General features: G+C 40.6%; 1 protein-coding gene across 4 annotated transcripts in view; it reads left to right on the forward strand.

Annotated features, from left to right (window-relative positions):
- bbs9 (Bardet-Biedl syndrome 9) overlaps positions 1 to 25,443 on the forward strand; it is a 186,496-nt gene extending 161,053 nt beyond the window's left edge. For 3 of the 4 annotated variants that reach the window (XM_015949922.3, XM_070551029.1, XM_070551030.1), the window contains 2 exons: positions 24,424 to 24,753; positions 25,283 to 25,443. In XM_015949922.3, coding sequence (XP_015805408.3) covers positions 24,424 to 24,737 — 314 coding nt within the window. In that variant the 3' untranslated portion in view covers positions 24,738 to 24,753; positions 25,283 to 25,443. The remainder of the gene's footprint in view (positions 1 to 24,423; positions 24,754 to 25,282) is intronic. The other variant, XM_015949923.3, reaches the window with a different exon arrangement.
- Positions 25,444 to 26,506: the final 1,063 nt, after the last annotated feature.

A 26,506-nucleotide genomic window follows, 5' to 3' on the forward strand; every position in this document is an offset into this window, starting at 1 on the left:
TCAATGCAGCTAGCTATCAGGAGATTTTGGAGCACTTCATGCTTCCATCTGCTGAAAAGCTTTATGGAGATGAAGATTTTATTTTTCAGCACGACCTGGCACCTGCTCACAGTGCCAAAACCACTGGTAAATGTTTTACTGACCATGGTATTACTGTGCTCAATTGGCCTGCCAACTCTCCTGACCTGAACCCCAAAGAGAATCTGTGGGATATTGTGAAGAGAAAGTTGAGACGCAAGACCCAACAGTCTGGATGAGCTTAAGGCTGCTATTGAAGCATCCTGGGCTTCCATAACACCTCAGCAGTGCCACAGGCTGATTGCCTCCATGCCACGCTACATTGAAGCAGTCGTTTCTGCAAAAGGATTCCCGACCAAGTATTGAGTGCATAACTGAACATAATTATTTGACGATTGACTTTTTTTGTATTAAAAACACTTTTCTTTTATTGGTCAGATGAAATATACTAATTCATCAATAGAAGAAACAATAAAAGGCTTGATCTACTTCAGTTGTGTGTAATGAATCTAATATTTATGAAAGTCTAATGCTTATCAGTACATTACAGACAATAATGAACTTTATCACAATATGATAATTTTTGAGAAGGACCTGTATATGTGAATATATAGTCTGACAACGACCCATAGTGGGCCTCAGTCGTGGGGCAGAATCTACACTTGTCTTTCAAGCTATCTCCGCATGCTAGTCGATGATGTTGATGCCTGTGGGAGAAGACGCAAATACATCCTATCTCTAAATAAAGGACTTAAGAACTTCTATCTGCTCTTGACTCAAAGAAAAGCCCAAGTTATTTTCACATACACGTGCACGCACACACACACACACACAGAGGCTGTGGCAGGCTACAAAATTGATAGAGAGAGAACAAAGAGCTGTTTGTTTTAGAAAAGTGTCACAACCTTCATTCATCTTCACAACACACACACACACACACACACACACTTAATTTTAGCTCTGTTCAGACACTGGTTGTTTTCTTTAAGCTCTTACACGGAAAAAAACATTCACTCCAACCCCTCCATAAGTCACACACAAAGAACCGTATTCTCTCTCGCATCCACACACAGCTATAAGTTATAATCTCCACACTCGTGTGGACATGAATATGAACCTTCACGCTGTCGACACTCACACACTCAGCCACACACACTTCAACTGAAAGTGTGTGAGATAAAGTGGATTGTGAGGCTGTGTTATCTGTTGTCATCGCTACCTTTAACACCTCTTTCCTTCTTTATGTCTGCTCCCAGCAATAATGAAAATTAAATCCCTCCTGGAAACATCAAAATAAAAGCATCCACCTCTTTTAACTTGATGCCAAATAACACAGATTACACCAGCTGGCGTTTAAGTTGAATGCAGAACATTTGCTAACTTTGTAATCCACATGCTTATTAAAATTATGAATAGAGAGTAAATGTAGTTACTGAATAATGAAAATATGTGTACAGGGTTATGATCTACTTTCATCCAAAAACAGCTATAAGACTTTCCTCACCATCATCCTGCTAAACGGATAAAATGGTAAAAGTTAAAGTTCAAAAACATTTTAAATTCTGCAATGACTTGAAACTTGAAACATGATTTTACTTTTCTTGTTACACAGTCAGGTCTGGTGCATTTGTTCCCACAGTGCCACACACTTCCTGTTTCCTGTTTGGTTCCCAATCTAATCTAAAACTATATATATCAGACACTTTGTTACTGTGTGTATTTTTGTCGGTTTTGCTTGATTAGCTTAGATTAGATTACATGCAATGGAAAAAATGTATCAAATAAAACCTGCACACACATAAGCCATCTGTGTAAGAGTGTGGTAAATAGCAAATACTGTTTTGTTTGCACATTATTTTATTGGTGTGTGTACGTGTGCATGTGCAGGCAATTTGGGCTGAGGTTGTGTGGTTTACAGGATGCACCACTCGATTTATGATGATTATGATGTTTAACTTTAGTCCAAAAGAAGACCGGCAGACACTTTCCTCTGCAATTGGGCTATACTGACCACAACACACACACACACACACACACACACACACACACACACACACACACACACACACACACACACACACACACACACACCCTGTTTACAGGGTATAGCTATTTAATGTTTTTTTTTACTCTTGCATATCTGAATGTCATTTAAAACGATGTATATTGTCGACATCTAGAATAGAGCTGCTGCTTCTCTAGAGTCGACGGGTGATCGAAGGTGCAATGCCAATTTCCCTTACTGTGACATCACAATAAGCGACTTACTTGAAATGCTCATATTAGGCACATAAATCCTGAACCAACAGAAAACAGAATGACGGGTTTTTATCCAAGTTTGGAGAGTTTGTGGAGACAGTAGAGACCCACATGGCAGCACAAATGGATGCAAAAGGTGGGTTTAGCATGAAGTGTCGCTTTTAAAGTAACCTATGATTCCCAGTTGGCCAGCAGAATCAGCCAGTTTATAAAAATCTGCACGTTTGGTATTTTGGAGCAAAATTGTGAGGGATTCAGGAGTAACTGTCAGTTTAAAGATCTTCTTGTGTTGAAGGTTATAGACAAAGCTGAATGCTTGGGTGGGTATAAAGTTGCCTAATCTTTTTCCATGTTGGATCTCATGGTTACTACAGAAGCCTTGGTGGAACAAATTAGACACAACTCTTTATGTAGAGGATGATGGGGTAATTGAGTTAGTTTCATTTGTGCTGTTTTATCTGCAAACTGGCCTGTTGACCTTTAAGAATAATCAGTTAAAGCTGACTTTTATTAATTGGAAAGATGTTGATTTATATAAAAATTATTTTTTCTAATTTCCAAACCACTTTTATAAAATTCCCCATATAAAGTTTTATTTAGATTGATGGTGTTTTTTCCAGGTGTGTTACTATTGGCATTCATAGATGCATACTTTCTGTACACGTGGATTTTTCTGCAGGTGTATGCTTGTGTGGATCTGGCCTTACAATTGTGTTAAAGTTTGTGTGTGTGTGTGTGTGTGTGCGTGCGTGCGTGCGTGCGTGTGTGTGTGTGTGTGTGTGTGTGTGTGTGTGTGTGCGTGCGTGCGTGCGTGTGTGTACAGTGTGTGTTTGTGGAATGCAGGCTGCCAACAGAGACCTGATTTACTGGCGGAAGCACACTGCCAAGATCAGGAGTGGTCCGATTAATCACTTGTTCGTGTGTGTGTGTGTGTGTGTGTGTGTGTGTGTGTGTGTGTGTGTGTGTGTGTGTGTGTGTGTGTGTGTGTGTGTGTGTGTGTGTGTGTGTGCGTGTGTGTGTATAAATTCCTCATTTCTTGTTTAACTTAACAGTTTTATTACGTTTACAGAGTTTATTCATGAATTTTCCTCTTTCAAATAAAAAGCAGTTAGATTTTTTATAAAGATTTTTATTATGAAAGAATATGTCTGCAGCTTCCTGTTTGGTCAGTTTTCCCAACCTGTAGAGCACTTTTATTATTCTTTAAATGTGATTCATAAGTATGGTATTTTTTTTTACTGAAAAGTTTAAGCGCAAGTCTCAATTTGTGTTTAGGTCCAACATTTTAGTCCAGCTTGGCCTGGCAAGTCATATGTAAATATATAGTCTGGTCATAACCCATAGCAGAGGTCAGTTTTAGTGGCTGAATCGACAGTTGTCTTTCAAACTGTCTCAGAAAACAATTGGAAGGCACAATGAACAACTTGTTGTATTCATCACAACAGAAATCAGTTAACGAGGCATGTCACAAAGAAAAGCCCAAGTCTGAATCTTCCAGAGTTGATGCCGTTTCAAACAAGTGCAGTTCCTGAGCCATCATCTTTGTAGTTTTATTTTCATCGCAGCTCTGATCCGAAGTCAGCCCAACAAACGTAGAGCGCTGTGACTGGCAAGACACAAAACTGTTTGGACCAATGGTAGACCTGCTGAGGCTACAGTGGACTGTGGCTAAACTGAGTGCAAAGCAAAATCTTTTGCTATTGCTAAGGTTTGTCTACATTTCTAGGCTAAGTCAACCCATCTCAAAACCACCCTTAACGCTGACAATTGTTGCTAAAAGTCTGCTCGAGACAGCATCATGAGTAGGAATAGATTTTTTGGGTTGATTAAAGCCTACAGGAGGAACATGACGCAGCTGCTCAAGCAGCAGATTTAAAATCAAACTGCATGTCTGCTATGTGGTTTACTGGCTTTAAATGTGTACGTCAACAAAAAGAAAGTAGATCACTCCCGGCCTTCCTGTGGATCTGGTGTTCTTGTGTGTGCTCTGCTGAACAGTGAAAATTGCCAAATCGCTTAAACTTCACACACACAAACACATTTTTTGTGCCTGTGCTATCATCAAATTATCTGAGTCCACCAAGGAGGACGTCCTCACGCTTATTTTTTTTCATGACACCGATATTTTTTTCCTGCTTGCTGATTCTCTTTGTGACAAAGCTGGTGTTTGAAGCTGGCAGTTTCTTAAATGTTGGATGAGTAAAACAGTCATTTATGAAAATTAAACTTTCAATGGCAAAGTAAAGTAAATGAAAATGAACTGGAGCTCACTGATCAACTTCCAGCTTTATTGTACAAACACAAAAGCGTTCCAACTCAAGGCGTAAAGCCAAGGTAGATGTAGGCAGTTATAACACAGGTGAAGCAGCAGTGCAAATCACAAGCCTGTGGTGAGTCTGAAACAGGGCAGGGTGTTCGTGAAGTGTTCATCTGCCAAACTCAAAAACTGCAGTCCTAAAAAGATTTACAATCCCATAAATGAGAAATCACCATTTCCACTACGTTTGATGCCAGATTATGCAAAAAGCCCTGTGATTGTCATGTTATTAGTTGTCCAATAAAGTGTTCTCCTGTGTCACTTTGTTCCAATGTTTAACTTTTAGAAATTATAATTTGAAGTTAATAAAGTTTAGTACATTTTTGTCTGTGGTAATTAGCTGCAAATGAAGCTTGCTCTGGAACACTAGAATTATGTTGTGATTTTCTAAAAGAAGCAAAAAACGTTTCCCACGATAACATAAGATCTGTAGATGTCAGGTTTAGCATGTTTTCAACTTTGGTAAAGTTTGCATTTCCTCTAATTTATCATTTTTAGACAGAAGTGAGATTCAGCTTGTTTCAAACCAAAGCTGGTCGTCTTCCATTATTCTTCCTCGAGACGATTAAACGTCAGAACGAATGAACTATTTGATTATCTATAAATTATTGAGTTGTAATGTTGATGTATGTGTTTAAAGCCTGGCTCAGACTCACAGCAGTGGTAGTTTTGGCTTTTCGGAGCTCTGATTACAGGACAGCGGCAACAATTTATGTACAACTGGGAGTTTGCTGGTGTGGCGAGAAAGAGAGGAGGCCAAAAGGGAGGCAGGAGAAGGAGGACACTGGAAATGAAGCGTGAAAGTAAAGAGGAAGAAAAGTGACTGTGTGATTATACCGTTTACTGTGTGTGTGTGTGTGTGTGTGTGTGTGTGTGTGTGTGTGTGTGTGTGTGTGTGTGTGTGTGTGTGTGGCTTTTTCATGTACTTTATAAGATTGTCATTATAGTGTTAAAACTTCAGATCGACTTGCAGCTGAATTAGTAGTTTATTCAGACTGATTGTGTGACTTTTAACATGGGGGTTCAGCAAAAAAAAAAAAGCAAAAAGTTGCAGAAAAAAATCCACCATCAGTTATAACTTTTAATCGTTTGTTCTAACCCAAGTAAGCAATATGTCTGCAACCATAAGCCAGTCACTGCCTAGGGTTTTTATTGTCTACACATCATGTGCAGAGCCATAAGCACATGACTTTTCAGGTGTTGTTTGTGCGTTAGGTGCTCATGAAATAGTCGTGATTTGATCTGATTTATTTATAAACAAGGATTTCATTTTTGCAAAAGGAATCAAAACATTCTTGAAATGGGAAAAAAAGGGGGGGGGGTGAATCGAGATTATTTCATTCACTAATCTGAAAAAGACGGGAATTAGCAAGAACATGTTTAATCCCACTACTTCTCCATAGACTATTGAAGTAGAGGCTGTTAAACACCACAAAGTTGTTTTTCAGATACCCCTTCATTTTGAGCCTCATCCTGTTGCCTGGATCCAACTCCACCATACTGCTCTTACTGGCATCAGCAGTCCGTATTATTCCCTCTGGAGCTATGTTCTCTCCGTTGTCGAACCTGCAGAGCTGCTGGTGGTTTCAGAACATCTCAAGTCCACCTGTGGGATAAGCACCTCACTGGAGATGCAGCTCAGCAGCTCCCCCAGAATCTGTCGCCTATAAAAATGATTGTTATTTCAAACTCCTGAATTTAATTTAGTTGGAATGATGGAAAAGAAAGTGTCAGTTTAACAGTTTTTGATTAAAGAGTCTTTCTCCTCCAGGTGTGTGTGTGTGTGTGTGTGTGTGTGTGTGTGTGTGTGTGTGTGTGTGTGTGTGTGTGTGTGTGTGTGTGTGTGTGTGTGTGTGTGCTCACTCAGGGTTAAATGTCATTAAAAATAACAGAGTAATTCCAAAACTACATTGAGCACCTATTGAAGCTTGTTTGTTGAGTTAATTAAGCGTGTTTGTGTTCGTGAAGGGGCTCCATGTGTTTCTAGTCACAGTGGTTCTGCCCGTTAATTTGGTGGAATAAAGTCTGTTTGCAGTAGATTTGCTGTGTGTGTGTGTGTGTGTGTGTGTGTGTGTGTGTGTGTGTGTGTGTGTGTGTGTGTGTGTGTGTGTGTGTGTGTGTGTGTGTGTGTGTGTGTGTGTGTGTGTGTGTGTGTGTGGTTTATTAATGATGGTTAAATGTGTTAGACATACATCTGGCAGCCGTAGTACCACACATAAGCACGGCCTGAAGGAAATCTGGAATGCTGGCGCTAATATGATGTCACCACCTTGTCAGCTTCTCATTTGTGATTTTTTTTTGTTTGTTTGGTTTAAAAACTTCTAAATTACAAAGAGAAAAAGAAAGAAAATGGAAAAGCAAAGAGGGGTTAGAGAATATTTATAAAGCAAATGCAGTAAATTATAATTACTTGTTGATCTTGTGGATAAACGGTTTTACAATCAGTTTTTGCACAGCAGATGTGTGATTAGGCTTGATTATATATAAAACGTACATAAATATGAAATGGTTTATTTTATAATGTTATTATAAAAATCGTTCTATTTATTTCTATAACAATATAACACTAATAAAGAAATGAAATTGGCCTCCTCAGTAGATGCATATAGGACTAGAAATGTTTCCGTTGAAGGTACTAATCCTGATGCTCCATCCGGAGGATTTAAGTACAGAAGTGGTTTCATTAGAATTTGCAATAAGTGGCTTAAAAACATTCTTGTCAAAAGTAAATGGAGGACAAATTTCCATTATAGCAGAAATGTTATAACATTTTCTCCAACATTTCTAGTGTACAGCGCCTTGTTTGGTTGTAATGCCTTGTGAATGCGCTTTATAAATAAAATTGGATTGGATTGGAAATGTAGTTTTTTCTCAGAAGACACCATCTAGAGGCAGAAAATTGAATTACACCATAGCCTTTCTTCAAACTTCTGTGACGCCTGGAAAGCAATGCCTCTTGTTCATGAATGCACATTTATCAGCCAACAGACCTACACAATTATTATTCTGATGTTGAGCTGTTTGAAAGTTATATATATATATATATATATATATATATATATATATATATATATATATATATATATACACTGCTCACAAAAATTAAAGGAACACTTTAAAGAAATACATTAGATACATCAGATCTCAATATGAAGTTGGATATCTACACAAATTACGACAAAATCAAATCAAATCACTTTTATTGTCACGTCACATGTGCAGGTACACTGACTGGTACAGTACATGCGAGTGAAATTCTTGTGTGCGAGCTTCACAGCAACAGTTGTGCAAAATACAATAATGTAAAAACAAGCAAAAAATAAAAATGGCTAATCTAAGTAATAATATATATAGTATGTAAGGTATATACATTCCTAAATGTGTGTGCTAAGTATTTTATTTTTTATTTTTCTACGTGTGTGCATGTGAGTGTGTGTATAATGCGTATGTACATATTTAACAAATGAATAAAGTAAACAATAAAATAAGAGATATAAAATATACAGTGGTTGGTATGTGCAAAACAGTGGCATTAATGTACAGTATGGAGTGTGTAATGTTGGAGTTTCAGTAGTGAGGGTGAGGTGTCTGCGTTGTGTTCAGCAGTCTGATGGCCTGATGGAAAAAGCTGTCTCTCAGTCTGCTGGTTCTGGACCGGATGCTGCAGAACCTCCTTCCTGATGGAAGTAGTCTGAACAGTTTACGGCTGGGGTGACGTGAGTCCTTGATGATCCTCCCCGCTTTCCTCAGGCACCGCTTCCTGTAGATGTCTTGGAGGGAGGGAAGCTCACCTCCAATAATCCTTTCTGCACACCGCACTACTTTCTGGAGAGCTTTGCGGTTGTAAGCTGTGCTGTTGCCATACCAGGCGGAGATGCATCCAGTGAGGATGCTCTCAATGGCACAGCGATAGAAGGTCCTGAGGATGTGGCGGCTCATGCCAAATCTTTTCAGTCTCCTGAGAAAGAAGAGGTGCTGCTGTGCCTTCTTCACTGTATTGTTTGTGTGCACCGACCACGTAAGATCCTCAGTCAGATGAACTCCAAGGAAACGGAAGCTGCTCACCCTCTCCACAGCGTCGCCGTTGATGGTGATGGGAGTGTGTATTTCTCTGCACCTCCGGAAGTCCATTATTAACTCCTTTGTCTTTGTGACGTTGAGGGTGAGACGGTTGTCCTGACACCAGTGGGTCAGGGCGCTGATCTCCTCCCTGTAGGCCGTCTCATCGTCGTTGGTGATGAGACCCACCACTGTGGTGTCATCCGCAAACTTCACAATGGTGTTGGAGTTTCTCGTGGCCTTGCAGTCGTGGGTGTAGAGTGAGTACAGGAGAGGGCTCAGCGCACACCCCTGCGGAGCACCAGTGTTCAGTGTGACGGGGATGAGGTGGTGCTGCCCAGTCTGACCACCTGGCGTCTGTCAGACAGAAGGTTAAGGATCCAGCTGCAGAGGGAGCTGCTCAGTCCTAGATCCTGCAGTTTCCTGTCCAGCTTCGAGGGAACGATGTTGTTGAATGCTGAGCTGTAATCTACAAACAGCATTCTCACATACGTGTCCGTCTTCTCCAGGTGTGACAGGGCAGCATGGAGTGTCAGGGCTATGGCATCATCAGTGGACCTGCTGTGGCGGTATGCAAACTGTAGAGGGTCCAGTGAATCGGGCAGCGCAGAGCAGATGAAGTCCCTGACCAACTTCTCAAAGCATTTGCTCACGATGGGGGTCAGGGCTACAGGTTGCCAGTCATTCAATGAGGAGATGGTGGAGGATTTGGGTACAGGGACAATGGTGGCCATTTTGAAGCAGGCTCGGACTACAGACAGAGAGAGGGAAAGGTTGAAGATGTGTGTAAACTCTCCAGCCAGCTGAGCCGCGCATGACCTGAGGACGCGGCCAGGAATCCCGTCCGGACCAGTAGCTTTGCGTGCGTTCACCCTCCTGAAGCACCTCCACACCTCCTCTTCAGACACAGTGTGCGCACTGACGTCATCCGCGTTGCGCTCACTGTCTGGTCTCATGGTGTTCGCTGTGTCGAATCTGGCATAGAATACGTTTAGATCCTCACACAGAGAGGCTGTGGTCTGTGGTGTTCTGGTTTTCCCTCTAAAGTCTGTGATTGTGTTTAGTCCCTGCCACATACTCTGGGGGTTGTCAAACTGTTGCTCCACCCTGTCTCTGTACTCACGTTTGGCTGCTTTGATCATCTTCCGGAGTTGGTAATGTGCGTGTTTGTAGTCTGATGTGTTCGCGGAGGCAAAGGCAGTGCTCCGCGCCGCCAGCGCCGTTCAAACACCTCCATTAATCCAGGGTTTTTGATTTGGGAAGGATTTAACTGTTCTGGATGGGACAACATCTTCCACGCATTTTCTGATAAATCCGCAGACTGAGTCTGTGTACTCATCAATGTCTCTAGCAGCTGCGTGAAACATTTCCCAGTCCGCGCGATCAAAGCAATCCTGCAGCGTAGACAGGGCAATGTCTTAGGAACAAAAGGATGCCAAGTCTTTTAATGGAAAAAAGTTATCAGCCTACAGAGGGCTCAATTGTGTAGACACCCTAAAATCGGAGTGAAATGAAGATGTGGCAGGCTAGTCCATTATTTCAAAAACTTAATTTCTGCAACTCAAATTGCTTTTCTGTATCTTGTGTGGCCCCCACGAGCTCGTGTGCATGCTTGACAACGTCGGGGCGTGCTCCTAATGAGACAACGGATGGTGTCTTGTGGCATTTCCTCCCAGATCTGTGTGAGGGCATCCCTGAGCTCTTGTACAGTCTGAGGAGCAACCTGACGCCGCCTAATGGACCGAAACATCATGTCCCAAAGATGTTCTGTTGGGTTTAAGTCAGGGGATTGTGAAGGCCATTCAATTGTTTCAATTCCTTCATCCTGCAGGTACTGCCTGCATACTCTTGCCACGAGGCCGGGCGTTATCGTGCATTAGGAGAAAACCAGGACCTACTGCATCAGCGTAGGGTCTGACAACGGGTTCAAGGATTTCATCTCGATACCTTATGGCAGTCAGAGCACCATTTCCTAGGCAGTAGAGGTCTGTGCGTCCCTCCCTGGATATGCCTCCCCAGACCATCATTGACTCACCACCAAACCTGTCACGTTGAACATGTTGCAGGCAGCATAACGTTCTCCTTGTCTTCTCCAGACTCTTTCACGTCTATCACAGGTGCTCAGGGTGAACCTGCTCTCGTCTGTAAAAAGTACAGGGCGCCAGTGGCAGACTTGCCATTTCTGGTGCTCTTGAGCAAATGCCAGTCGAGCTCTACGGTGCTGGGCAGTGAGCACAGGGCCCACTACAGGACGTCGGGCCCTGAGGCCATCTTCATGAAGTCTGTTCCTAATTGTTTGGGTAGAGACATTCACACCAGTGGCCCTCTGGAGGTCATTCTGTAGGGCACGAGCAGTGCTCAGCCTGTTCCGCCTTGCACAAAGGAGCAGGTATCGATCCTGCTGATGGGTTTTGAACCTTCTACGGCCCTGTCCAGCTCTCCGAGAATAACCGCCAGTCTCCTGAAATCTCCTCCATGTTCTGGAGATTGTGCTGGGAGACACATTAAACCTTGCTGCAGCACGTGTGGATGTGCCGTCCTGGAGAAGTTGGACAACCTGTGCAACTTCTGTAGGGTTAAGGAATCGCCGCATACTGCCAGTAGAGAGCCAAAACTAGCACGAGTGGAAAACCAGCCGAAAAAGATCAAGAGGGAGACACTTGAAATTACCTCTACATGTTAGACCAGTCCTGTTTTGAGGGTTTTGTAATTGTTGCCACTTTAGTGCACCTGTCGTTATGTCCATGAACACCAATACAGCTGAAAGTCATTAGCAATGCCCTCAGCTGCTTAATCAACCAGGAAATTATCAGACAGGTTTAATTGATTTCATGCCAGGCCCAACAAAAAAAAGTGTTCCTTTAATTCTTGTGAGCAGTGTACATATATATCCAGATTGCTGCTTTAATTTTTTTCATTCATCTTTTAAATAGAACCTGATAAAGTAGAAAGTATTTGAATCTCAGAAATTACATTTATTTTACAAATGGTGCGATGCAAAAACATTAGTATAAGATTAAAAAAATTCAAGAAAAACAGACGTCTAAAGTGGACTTGAAGCCTCATTCTGAGGTTAAAATGAATTTATGGTTGGCTGGGGGGGGGGGGGGGTAGATGGGAAAATCAATAGTCTCTCCCATCTAAGTATAATGTGTCCTCTGTTTCTGCCCAACAGGGGTCAGAAATATTACTTCATGGTTTCCTCCCTTCCCTCGTTCTTACTTGATTCTGTCGGAGATGTGGCGAGGTAAAATGTATCGTTGGCAGAGGTAGAGGTGAGGAGGAGGAGGAAGAGGAAGAATGCTGGCTCAACACAGTACAATTACCAAGCAGGGCTAGAACTTCTACAGGTCTTACTATGACGCTGAGCAGGTGTCTGTTTGGAGAAGGGCAGACAGGAAACCTCATAAGGCAAAGAGGAAGAGCGGGGGAGAAGAAGAAAAATGAAAAGCCTCGAAGGAAAGAGGGAAGGTTGATTTAAAGTTGGAAGCACGTTGATGAACTCTGTTATTCATATATCTATGTGGTGTGACTTGTAGCTCCTGCCTGCTACTGGTTGTGAGTTTACCTGCACACACACTGTGGTCTCCCTCAGATCCTTGGGGGGCTTTCAGCTCGGTTTGGAGGTTAGGAGCGGTGGTGTCGATGTGCAGGGTTTTCCCCCAGCAGGGTGCTTCATCTGTGGCTAGCCAGTCTGGGTGTTGCCTCTTCCTCCCTGCACTCTGCATGAGCGACAAGGAAAACACTCGGCACACTGAAATATAAGAAGAACTGAAAATATCTGCAAATATTTTGATAATTTACTTCAGAGACAGCAGAAGTCACAGCCCTGCTGGTTCTGCCTTTTCCATTTATATTTTACATGTTTGGACCTTCAGCAATGCTGTCATCCTGCAGGATGTCAAAGGGAGGGCATCGGCAAAATCAGCCGTCACTCCCATTTGTTAATAATCCCAGAATAATCATGCCTCTCTTTTGTTCTTGGTTTTGGATTAGGGCCTAGACATCCGAATGCTTCACACCAACTTATAATAAGCTACTTAAGTGGATTTATTTTGTGTTTTTATTGTGGTAATTCTGCATTCTGATTTACGTTTGGTTAAATTGGTGACTCTGTATCTTCTGTTGTTTATGGTTTTATTCATCAAAATGGTAAAAATTCAGCTTTAATGTTCTATATCTGAAAGGTGAAACATGGAACATATTTTTTTATCAATATTATACTGTTGAAATCCCAGTTCTATAAAATAGTTGCTGTAAAGACGAATCTAGTCCGAACAAATGCTTTATTTAACAGGATTTTGGTTTGCTCTTAGGTCGTTATTTTACCCTACGAGGTACACATCTGATATATGAAGAACTGGTTTTGAATATATCCTGACAGGACTGTCGGTGCATTAAAATTAGCTCTGTGTGTGTGTGTGTGTGTGTGTGTGTGTGTGTGCGTGCGTGCGTGCGTGCGTGTGTGTGTGTGTGTGTGTGTGTGTGTGTGTGTGTGTGTGTGTGTGTGTGGTGCGTGTGTGTGTGTGTGTGTGTGTGTGTGTGTGCAGTTGTATATGTTGCTATGGTGGCGGAGTGTTAAAACACTTTCCAGGCATGGACTGTTTTGTTTTAAAGTAGAACAACAGGCAAACCACAACAGAAGCCAACTAAACACACACACACACATACACACCAAATTTTGCATCCTACATTTTAGTTCCAGTCAGTCTGTGACCGTTCACATGTGCAAATCATCATTCCACGTGTGCAGATAAGATGTCTTTTTTTTTCATTTAGGAAATGTATGTACTGTGTATACTAAGTCAAATTTACAGTTTACATGTGTGTGTGTGTGTGTGTGTGTGTGTCTGTGTGTGTAACTCACCCAGTGTTGTAAATGTTCTCTGATGTGGTCGGCTGTATTTAGACAGAGAGCAGAGAGCGGAGGACGCTGACAGAGGCGGGCGTGTGTGTGTGTGTGTGTTTGTGTTTGTACCTAAATGTGTGTGTTTGTGAGACACAGATGCAAAGACTTTATGTCACTACCAGACCCAGAAAGCTTGGTGTCCTTTTCCGTCAGGCCAACCCGTGGACTCTTTGGATCGGCCGCTGTATATTTTTCTGTACATTTTGTGTGTGCTGGTATGTGTGTGTGTCTGCATGTTGGTTAGTAGCAGGGCGTAGCTGAGTGGAGAAAAAATATCTTGGCCAACCACGGGAATGAACCCACCCACTATACCACACCCAGAGAGACAGAGCAAGCAGTGGTCCCAGCGTCTCTCTATCTTTGAATCTGTGTCTCTCATCGCTTTTCTCTGTTTTATTGTCTCATTTCAAAACTAGATTGTCTTTAATTCATTCTATTTCTGAACAGACCTCTGTATGTTTTTGTCAGTCTGCCTACTTTTATCCCAGATTTACCATCCTTTATTGTATTCATTTTTTATCTGGGAAAAAGTAAGGAGATAATCTGTTCGTAAAAAAAGTCAACATGTTATTTTTTTTAAGGAAAGGCTGTTTTCAGGTCTGAATGACTGAGATAATTCTGTCATGATCAGTTTTTTTAATAAATACAAATAAAGTCTTAAAATAGAGCTTAACTCTTCAAGTGCTCACCTTTTATTCAAAACGTCCAACGTTTTCTGAAACACACAGTTGTCTTAACGTTGTCATATCTGGAAACTTAAAGTGACAGTGTGTATTTTTCCTGGCGATAGGGGGCAGTAGATATCTAAATCGTTGCAAGCAAGAAGTATTTTGGTGTTCGTGTAAAACCTTACCAACGGATGTCCATTAGGGTCAAAAAGCCCTGGGGAGTGCAACCGCTATCAAAATAATGAGCACATCAGACTCCCTTTCATCACTGGCAACAAGTGAAGAGGTAAATGTGTAAAACAACAACATTTAAGAATGACGAAAGTTTTGTAACCGTTTTTTTTTTTTTTTTTACAAATCAGTAAATGCATTTTGTCCTCATGGGCTCCCGTAGAAGGAAACGTGGCATCTAATATGGAGTCGCCCAGAGACATAGACCCAGCCCCATGTATTGTAGACCTGATTTATATGGTTATATGTTACAAAGCTGCCAATGTTTTTCAGCAACTGGGCATCGTTTCGTTTCATTTTCAACACCATTTTGATGGATATTTCATTGTTAACGTTCATAATGATTGCAGGAAGGTTTTTTAGATCGTAAATTCAAAGGTGGTTACAATTATTAATTATGTGGACAAAACATTTCATTTTATGGGTCACCATCAGTATGTAAAGAGCATTTAAAGCAATATGGTGACAATAATGCTTCAGAAAAACATTTCATACTCCATTTTTTACTGAATTATTTTTACTTTGACTGTAATGGTTCTATTGGTAATCTGTTTGTACCACCTGTTTGCAGCTTAGTGTTATTTCAGTGTGTAGCAGCTACTGAACCACTGAACTAAAATTAATGTGTAAAATAGGAAAAGTGTATTCATTATAATCATTAAAATGCTTGTCTTTTATAAAATTAATTTTTTTTTAGAACTTCAGATTTTATATGCAGCTTCAGATCCAGTTAAAATGTATCCAAACCTTTTGACTTTTCTTCAAACAGGAAATATTTTTACTATCAGAACATCTTGGAAAGGCTGTTTGTGAGTTCGTCTGCATGCTTAAGTACCATAAATGGCCATTCAAAAGCATAAACAATTTACAATCTACACACACACACACACACACACACACACACACACACACACACACACACACTTGTAGTATCATAGTGAGGACCCTCCATTGACTCCCATTCATTTTTGTGATTGTATTATGCCTAACCCATACCCTAATCTACTCTACCTAACCAATGTTTACTCCTAACCCTAACCCTAACTGAAACTTAGTTCACACCTTACTTCTAAAACCAACTGGTAAACTTTTTTAAAAATTGAGGACCTGAAAAATGTCCTTACTTTGTTCGGAAAATAGTGAAAATAATCCTCAGTATGTAGTAAAAACAACAATACACAAACACACATAAATTGCATTTCCTTGAAGACACCAAAATGCTCATAAATGGTTTTGATTTGATTATTTAATGCACGTCTTTCAAGGGTTTCTCATCATTCTGTATGGAGTCAGCAGAGCACTCTATATTCAAAAGTTAAAAATACGATTTCAGAAGATATAATTAAGCAGCATCCTGTTATTTTATTTATTTATTTATTTGTTGGGGACATTACAAATCAACGTGCCCTTTATTGACTTTGTATGTACAGTGTGTGTTTAATGAGGTCCATGTAGGTTGTTAAATTTAGCCAGTTTAGTCACTACTTTGATCAGTCGTTCTGTTTCCCACACTGTCCATGACACAGCTTCATTTTTAGACTCTACACACAACGCTGTTGCCTCGTCTGAATGTCGAATAAACACAAATACACATTAGATCCTAGTGGGCGAACACACTCACAAACGCACATCCCAAAAAACACACACAGATCCAATCAGTCTTTAGGAGATTTTCTCGTTCGTACACACAAGCAGCAGAGCAGATTGTGTAAATCTGCAGGTTTCAGCAGCTTTATCCGGCACGCCAACGGGGTCGGGATGCAGGCGATCTGTGCGGCCTTGTCTATTTTGACTACGCCTGCCTGCAGATGAATGCTTTGCCATGATCCACTGCTAACAGGTGAATCCAGGCAGAACATATGGGCTTTGAACGCATGTTCAGATAGTGTCACTGTCCTTTATCTCATGGAAACAATGACTTTTGTTGCTGTGGTTTTTGTTTTTGTTCTGCAAAGAACAAACAATTGTTGCCCTCTAAACTTTGATCGAAGATGACAAACTTAAATAACCTAAAAGCACAGTCACAGAATTCTAGTTTTTAGTTGGTATAGTAAGAAATGCAGACATAGTTATATATGTATGTATGTATATAGTACTTGGAGTCACTCACTTTACATTTAGATAAAAAAAACTGTCATTTATACTTCTGAATGCTATTTTTGTTTACATCATTTTGCACACCTGTTTAAGACTTTTGCACAATACTGGAAGTTACATAAAATCAGCTAATAATTACATAAAATGGCACAGTGCTTTTCCAATATAGCTACTTTTTTTGTAGTTAGCACCAGTGTTGGGAACGTTACTTTTAAAAAGTAATTAGTTACAGTTACTGATTACTTTGTCAAAAAATAACTTGGTTACTTACCGCGTAACAAGATTATAAAGGTAACTAATTACCAAGAAAAATAACTATTTTGTTACTTTTTCATTAAAAAATGCAAGAAATATGGGTCCCCCTCTTAATTAAACATATTTGATTTACTATAAATTATGACAATACTGAAATATAAATGACTAATGACTGGAACAAAATAAAATGTATGTCCAAATGTTTTTATAAAGTTGAATAATTGAAATAAATAGGAACTACAAACAGGAAACTTACACTTATCTAAACTATTAAAATTTCACTGTGTGATATTTAACAAAACCCCAATCAGCTAAAATTTATAATAGCAAATAGAAACACCTGTGTTCCTGAGCTTTTAAATGGTCTCACAGTCTAGTTAATTAATTGTGTGTTTTAGTAGCTTTTCTGTTGCTGATAATCTAGTAATGGTTGAATAAATAAACAAAAATCCTCTAAAATGACACTAGAAGAGGCACAAATCAGATGGAGGACTTAAATTTACTAACTTGGGTCAGAACCAAACACAGAAGAGCAGAAGCTGGGTGACTGCTGCTGCTGAATTAGTAATGCATGCATTTTCTCATCAGTAATGGAAATGGCGTTATGATAAAAGAAGACGGTAATTAATTAGATTACTCGTTACTGAATTGTTTTATTATTATTTTTTTTTGTAGTAACACTGTTATTTTAAATGGTGTTATTCCCATCACTGGTTATCACTGCTCTGATGTTTAAAAGGGGCTTCATGTGACACGCTGGGTTTAAACATGTAAACGTACAAGTTAAACACCAAAAAATTTTAAAATGGTGCAAAAGTACATTTTTCCAGTAATTCAATTTTGGCTGAGAGACCATCTAACAGATTAGAGCAGTGGTCCTCAATAAGCAGCCCGCGGGCCATGTTTGGCCCTGGATTAGAGTCACATTTTCAGTCTAGAATATTGAATCTTTTCACAATATTCTATTTGAGATTTTAAATGGAGTTTTCATAAGCTGTAAGCCATAATCATCACAATGAAAACAAATAAAGGCTGAAATATCTGGCTTTGTATGTAATAAGTCTATTTCATATTTTAGTTTCACCTTTTACATTGAATTGCTGAAATTAATTAACTTTTGCACAATATTCTGATTTTCCCAGTTTCACCTGTAGAACCTCTTTAACGTTGGGGCCAAAATCAGCTCTGAAGTGTACAGAAGTCCGTTTTGCTTCTTCCCAAAAAAAACCCAGCTAGCTGCTATTTGACTTCTCCTCACATTGAAAGCATCTCAGTAACACCACACAGCAGCTGTTAAAGGGGTATTAGGCAGTTTTGCTTGCTTTAGCATCCCTTAATGTCCATTAGTACTTCACAGTGGTTAAACCGAAAGTGATACATATCTCTTCTCTGTGAGTTCCTCTTTTTAACACCTTAATCTAACAGCTGAACTGTCTCATCAGCTTTCATTAGTTTCTAGAGGAGCAATTCATCACTAAATCAAATAAATCAGCTGTGTTCACCATCTATAACATATGGGACACGTGCTGAAATCAAACTCCAGCTCCAGCATGTCAGCTTCACTCTACTCACAGCTTCCTCCACCAGCAGAGACTTGACCGGCAACTCTGAAGTAGCATGTCTGGTGCTATTCTGTTCACATCCATTTTTAAGAACTTTTGTCTGGTAGCCATAAACCCAGCTGTGTAATTTCTGTGTATAAAATACACAGAAATATTACTCCATGACAAAGAAGTAATCCTATAGCTGAGGTCAAGTTGCCACAATGGACTAATAAACCATCTTTGTTCAAATTAAAATGTTCTGTAAACCCATGAGTTGGAAGAGACACAACCAAATTCCTCAGTTAAGCAGGATCTGCTAACAAACCGCACATGGGCAATCATGTCATTAGAGAAGGCAGTCTACGTGAGCTGGATGGTTGCCCAGGTATTTTTTTTCTCCTTCTTTAAAATGAAACACCTCCTGAGTCATTTTTGTGCACAATATTTTAATAAATGTAATCTCCTAAGAATTGTTCACTTAAATCAACAGCATGCAGCATGAGGAACCGGGCTACGCACGGTTTCCTGTCAAACAGATCTCACCCATATGGGACTGTGTTGATGAAAACCACCAGACTTTTCCAGGTAGCTCCAGTCCCACGTGAAAAGGGCTTAACGTCACCTTGATCCCGTCATGTCAGAGCGATGTGGAGCACAGGCCTCTGCACTGTTTAGTCTACACACTTCAACTTTGTTAGTTTGTTGAAGTAGCAGACTGACAAGATGTGACCTGACCCCTTTAGATTTCCATACAGGAGGGAAGCTGCCATCTTGTCTTACAATGTCAATGTTTATCGAGTCACTGCTACCTCTCCCTTAAGGACCCCGCTCTTGCGCACACTTTTATTTCCTACTTTGACAGAAGAAGAAAAAACAAAATCGTCAGAGGAACTTTCGTCTCCCTGGGTGATAGAAAAGGGTCCTGAAATACAAACACGTGGAAAGTTTTCACAGATCTGCTCATTTAACTTTTATAGTGTAACGTAGGAGTGTTATGCTACAAAGGTTCAAGGTCTAACGTGAGAGTATCTTCTACCCTACCTGTCAGACCTCATTTTCACCATGACTTCCTTTTAATCAACATCTTAGTGAGGTCTACTGCTTTGTGATTATAAAAAACAACCAAGAAACTGAACCTGTACCTGTAAAAACACCACCATCAGTAAAATCAGATCACTCATTAAGTCAGGAAACTGTAACAGTGAAAGTCCTTCAAGCAACACATGGAAAATGTTTAATAGTTTGGATCAGGAACTGCCAAAAGTGGGTAAAAACTGACAACACTGACATTCCTGTAATCAAAATCTGAGAAAGGTGATGCTGTGACTAAAACACTGCATTAGCTTTAACAGAAACACACTTGAAGATTGATCTATGGTCATTTTGTCTGGGAACTGTCCATTCAGCACCACAACACCTAGCACACAACGAAATGGGTATTTACTTACTAGTGTCATCTTCCGAAGTCATTTTTATTAGTGTTCTGTCAAACCAATCATTGACAAGTTTACTTTGCTGATGTAAGTTTGATATTATTCTTATTTGAAATGGTTATTTGTTGGAGACTAGAAAATCTGGGTCTAAATTCTGATCTGAAAATGTGCTGTGTTTGCAACAAAACAAGTTAGTCAAACACAAGTTAAACCACCAGGGAAGATACTGACCATTTAAAAAAAAACAAGAGAACCCCTAAAACATGGTGGTCATAGTTCACATTCATGTTCAATTCAAGTTTATTTAAATAGCGCCAAATCACGACAAGAGTCATCTCAAGGCACTTCACATAGTAAACATTCCGATACAGGTCAGTTCATTAAGCCAATCAGTAAAAAGTTTCCTATATAAGGAACCCAGCAAATTGTATCAAGTCACTGACTAGTGTCGGTGACTTTACAGCAAACCTCATACTAAGCAAGTATTTAGCGACAGTGGGGAGGAAAACTCCCTTTTAACAGGAAGAAACCTCCAGAGGATCCTGGCTCAGTATAAGCAGCCATCCTCCACGACTCACTGGGGATCGAGAAGACAGAGCTGACACACACACACACACAGCATATATACCAAGTAATGTTTCTATGGTTACATTGTGATTTCTTAGTAAATATTCTATTTGGTGAGAGATTAACTTTATTGTATTCATCCTAGTGGATCTATAATTAAACGGGTAAACTAGTAGTAGCACATTCAATGTCAAAGAAAGTAAAATGTTATTAACAGGAGAGGGAGACTGTTTAAGTGGTTAGCACCAGTGTGCTAGAGACGATGGCACCTACCATGAGGCCACCACAGCTCAGCAGAACATCATTGCAGCTTCTTCTGGGGAGAAAAACACATAGAGAAAAAATAAAGTTAACAGCTGAAATAGCAGGAAATAATATAGTTAAAGAGCAGATTGTAGAAGAAAGTCGTAGAGTGTGAAAAGTGGTCAGTGTGTCCTCCAGCAGTCTAAGCCTATAGCAGCATAACTACAGAGATAACTCTGGATAACCTAGCCTTTTAGATGGAGGCATGTTGGAGGCAGGGCAAGCGAGAGCCGTCTTTACCGACTGTACACTCCACCTCCCTCTACTCCCCCACTTATCCAGATCTAGGCTAACATCAGATTTTAACCATAGGCCCTATCAAATAAATATGTTTTAAGCCTATTCTTAAAAGTAAACAAGGTGTCTGCCTCATGGACTAAAGCTGGGTTCCACAAGAGAGGAGCCTGATAGCTAAAATGTTGTATTTATGTTGTAAAAACAAGCCAAAGACGTGAGGACCATTGACCTTTGACACCAAGCACATGAGAGTTTGACCCCTGTCTTCAAAGCTGATTGTTTACTTGCCTCTGCAGCCACTGTCCTAAATTTATCATCAGTGCTAATCTGATTGGACAGTGTGTTGTTGAACTTTTGACTTCAACCCTATGAGTTTAACCCAGGTGCCACGTCAATGATTAGCTTCAGGTTTACTCTAATGGTCGGATCTGATGGTTTTATAATGGCCCCCTTTGCTTCCCAGCCCTTTGATAACACACAATTGTTGAATTTAGACAGATCGATGTGGTCTGATCTTGGTCTGTTATTAGTTTATCGATGTCTGCCGGGCATCGTGGTTTAGCTAATCTGATTTGTATGATGAATGAATGACTGCCTTGTTTGTTGGTTATTGGTTATAATCCTCAAAGGTCAAACGGAGAATTTTGGTTTAAAGAAGTTATTTTTTAAATTTGAGGTGAAAAGTTTAATCATAAACTGGGCCTGAGTGCAGAGAAAATCAATGTGGTTAACATTTAAAGCTAACAATTTAAATATATTAATAATTTAATATTTAACTTTTTCATTGTTCACCATTATTTCAGTTTTTGTTTCTTTTGACTTAAGGGATATACCAACCACCTTTCCATTTTATTTTTCCTGAAGCAAAGCCTCAAATTGAGCGTCTTTAACTTCAAAGTACATCTCCTCGTCTCTTGTTATGTTTGGAAAACCTTGTTGTCATCATAGTTTTTACTTGTCAGTCACTGGAATTGGATTTTAATTTGAGTCTCAGTGTTTTTAATCCTCCTGTAACATAACAGCACACTGTTGGCTCAGCTGCTGAGGGATTGTGTGTGAAGTGGTAACCAGACAGTTAACGTCCAGTTGGGATTAGACTGTCGCTGTGGGATTAACCCACTCAACCCCACTGGCGAAACATCCACTGGGGCTCAAGTAAATAACTCAACACTTTCTTTACAACTCTGGTGTTTGTTTATGTAAAACTTTATTGTAAAATAGGTAGAATTGCACCCAAACCCAACATTTCCTTCAAGTATTTTAAAGCACAAGGGGTGGGGTATTGGGTAAGTGTAAATTTACACTTTCCACAGTTTGTGGTTAGTTGGCTTATGGAAATAATGCTCCTAAAATGTGCTTTCACTCGTTCCGCTAATCCTTCGCAGATGCATTAAGTGTATGTAGTGTTTTGTGTGCATGTACACAACTTGAGCCTGTTTCTGTTTACAGTTTTGCGGTTTTACAATTGGGTGGGGAGACAAGTGGCTTTAGGCGGAAAAACACAAATGGTTTAATGAGCCGTCAAAGTTAATACCTTTAAAACAGATGAGGTGTTAAACGCTGGAGCTGCAGCCTGGCATTCATTCATCTCTCATGTCTTAAAATAAAACGTTTCGGTTTGATTTCAAATGTTTTCAGCACAGATGGCAGCACCTGCCACACTCTGTACCTGAGTCTCTATCTTCAGCCGTAGACGATGAGCTGCCTGATTAGAGCTCCTCTCTGGAGTCCAGAGGGAAGTCTGTTGTCTCTGCTACGTCTGAGCAAGGAGACACATCCTGAGACTTGTGGAGGCGGTCTCCACTCACCGTCAGATATCAGGCTGCCGTCTGCAGTCTCTAACCATCTCTGTTCTCATGCTGATAAGAAGTGCCTCTCATTGTTGGCAGACCTGTTATCATCTTATCAGAGAGCCAGCTCAATCTGAGGGAGTTGGGGCTGAGGAGTGTGTGTGTGTGTGTGTGTGTGTGTGTGTGTGTGTGTGTGTGTGTGTGTGTGTGTGTGTGTGTGTGTGTGTGTGTGTATGTGTGTGTGTGTGTGTGTGTGTGTGTGTGTGTGTGTGTGTGTGTGTGTGTGTGGTGGGGGGAGGGGGGGTAGACTTTGATTAAGTGGGGGTTCTTTGTCTTGCAACAGGTGCTGTCACTCATTTTGTCTTCATGTTAAAGAGGCCTGAGAAATAACAGAGTTAAGCCACCATCCTGTGGTGTTTATCACATCAGTGCCTCAGTTCTTGGGAACTTTCCACACTGAAGCACCCAAAAATTTATATTCTGGAAATGTTCTAATTTTTTTTTTGTGGAAATCCACATTTTGCTGAGTCCTGTAGTCTAAGACAACCACACCTAGAAAAAACTGGAGCCAAACGTGCACTTAAATTTTTATAACTTAGCATTCTTTATATTTCCTTTTGAGATTTTTCCTAATCTTAATAAAGTCTATTCTATGTGTCGTTTTCACTATCCGAACCTTCGCTGTATACACGTGTCTCCGTTTCATCGAGCCGGCCCAGAAGGACGACTTTTGTCCTTTTTACACTATGGTCAACTCTGCCTGGACCGAGTGGGGTGTTGTGTTTACACAACCTTCTCAGGAATGCGGATGTGGGCGAGGACATGAGCGGGCTTCGCTAAAGTGGCGCGAAATGTCTGTGGTGTCACTCCTAAGCTCTACAAGCTAGTAAACAAAAGCAGTCATGAGCAATGTTGCACGTGTGTGTGTGTGCGTGCGTGCGTGCGCGTGTGTGTGTGTGTGTGTGTGTGTGTGTGTGTGTGTGTGTGTGTGTGTGTGTGTGTGTGTGTGTGTGTGTGTGTCTACTCTGCTCTGCTCTGCTCTATCTTCTCGAACCCAGTGAGTCGTGGAGGATGGCTGCTTATACTGAGCCTGGATCCTCTGGAGGTTTCTTCCTGTTGAAAGGGAGTTTTCCTCTCCACTGTTGCTGCATGCTTGCTTAGTATGAGGATTGCTGTAAAGTCACTGACACTATTCAGTGACTCGATGCAATTTGCTGGGTTCCTTATACAGTAAAGGAAACTTTTTCTGATTGGCGTAATGAATTGACCTGTATTGGAAAGTTTATTATGTGAAGTGCCTTGAGATGACGCTTGTCACGATTTGGCGCTATATAACAGAACTTTAATTGAATTTAATTGAATTGAATTTTGGAGAATCTGAGTGATTCTGGACAAATTGGCATACTTTGACAGAATAAAACATCTTTAATTATTGTCTATGGCTGTGGGTGCCTTTTAGCACTTATAAGTGACATCACTCTGCTGAAATGGTCGCAGCATTCTGACGTCTTAAAAAGAGTTCTTAAGTGGTCGATTTTGTATTGAGACCCAGGTCAGCGTATTTTCTGTCACCTTTACCCCTCCCGCAAATATTCCAGAACTTGTTTAGGAGGAAACACAGCGATTAATGCTCACTTACCTGTTCTCTCCTACACAAACCTGCTTTTCTCTCTCATGTTACATCATGTATAGACATGGCTTCATCAAATACATTTTATTTTGCTTTTCTGCTATAGAAAAAGAGAAGAAGGTGGCATCCACAGAGCCCTCAGGGGCAACTGCGCAGGAAGTAGCAGGAGGTGCACAGGAAGCCATCAAGGAAGCCAAAAAGGAGAGAAAGGAGTCATCCAAGGGCAAAAAGGAATCTAGGAAGGATTCAAGCAAAGAGGAAGCGAAGAAGGAATCCAAGAAAGAATCATCTTCTTCTAAAGAGAAAAAAGAGTCATCAAAGGAGAAGGAAGGAAAGGATATAGGGGACAAAAAAGTGTCCAGGAAGTCGTCCGTGAAAGTGAAGGAGAAGACAAAGGAACCAGAGGCTGAAGAGACCTAATGGAAGCAGTTTGATAGTAAATATGCATCATGGATACACACTCACATGCACACACATCCAGGGTGCAAAACACACATATGTTTGCGTAAATTGCCACTTACGACTGACTGGAAGTTGGTAAATGGTTGTTGTTGTTCTTGTTGTTCTTGTTGTTGTTAGCCTCTAGGGCAACATGCCAATTCTCACTTGTAAGTCACTTTGGGCAAAAGCTAAATACAGAAACATAAACACAAATATATCTATTTTTCATCTAGTAATTGGTCAGAATTACACCTTCAGTGCAAACATCATTTTAGCTGAAATAAACTCAGTCAGGGTCACATATTTCAGTGGCAAAGCCATTTCCTGCCAGATGCATATTTACATCGCCGAGCTGATCCCTTACACACATGTACATGCTGGGCTTCTGCAGAACCGCACCACATTTAGCAATGGCCTACTGCGGTGAGGTCAGGGTCCATGGAAAGTGATCACGGAAGCAAAATCCTCCTCTTTTTTAGGTTTTGCTGACTCCCTCTTTGGTTGTTGTCTTTGTCTTGTCTCAGAAGCAGTTGAACCCACAGTCCTGATCCCCGTCAGGCTCCAAACCACCCCACCACCCACGCACGCGTTCCGGGTGTGACGTCTAACACATACCCCCCTTGCGTGCTTCCTGGCTTTGCCATAGCCTCCCTCGCCTGTCCACCTAAAATAACCCACCCGGCACGTCCAGCCATCCCGCTGCTTCCGTGTAAATCAAGGCCACATCCTACAGCGACTGCCATCACCACCAAGGAGGGCTTTTTTCTGTTTCCTGGGACACTCAAGGACATCAGGCGGCTTCTGGAAACACATTTATTCCTGCAGGGTCAAACTTGAGGCTGGAGAGTGGAGGAAGAAGAATATAGTAAAAAAGTCTGGTTTAAATGGCTCCATATAGAAGATCTTTAGTTTTACAAGCAGAGCCAGTGCTAGAACAATAGTTTTATAATAAACTGCACAGACGGAGGTAATACTGTCAGACGGTTTGGGACGATTATCTGACGGTAGTCGTGTCATATTTCATGCAAAGTTGTAGTCTTTTGTGATTGTTTTTGTTTAACTTGTGGCAGAAATACACAAGACTTAGCTGTATTTATCAAGAGGAATGTCTTTATAGAAGAAATCATTAAGACAAATTCCCATCACACCCACGTCCGTAAGTCTGCAGACGTCAGCCACAGTTGCAGTGCCAGCTAACTTCAGCTCCACCGTCCACCTGGGAAACGTATTTTTCAGTTTGTATTGAATCTGTTTGTTCTGTTGGTCAAAGTTCCTGAAGTCTGGAAAACAAAAACACTGCCATTTAATTACATATAATACCTTTGTTTGTTTGGCTTTTTTGTAGATAATTTGATTAGAAAAAGAAAGACTTGAATTAAAGCAGCTTTTTTCATGCCAACAAACTTTGTTAGAAATGTTTGAATGTGTAACAACGTAGGTTTTATAACAGCTCAGTTTTATCAGGCTGGTCTGAGTCTGATTCTCTAGCCATGGTTTCTAATTTGTTATTAGAGAGCGACCTCTAGACAATCTGCAAATATGAAAATGAAGCAAAAGGTGACTATTAGTAATAAAAGCTGTGGACACCTCACTCTGATAGTGTTGCAATGTTTATTTAAAAAATACATAAATTTTGTATGAAAAATAGATTTTTCCTTACAAATGATGTCTTAATTCTGTTATGGAGATTTTCTTTGTTATTTGGGGAAATATTAAGTGTTTCTTCGTGTTTTCTTTATCCTGTCTGT

The sequence above is a fragment of the Nothobranchius furzeri genome, chromosome 5 (genome assembly GCF_043380555.1).
Source record: "Nothobranchius furzeri strain GRZ-AD chromosome 5, NfurGRZ-RIMD1, whole genome shotgun sequence".
In the NCBI taxonomy this organism is placed as follows: Eukaryota; Metazoa; Chordata; class Actinopteri; order Cyprinodontiformes; family Nothobranchiidae; genus Nothobranchius; species Nothobranchius furzeri.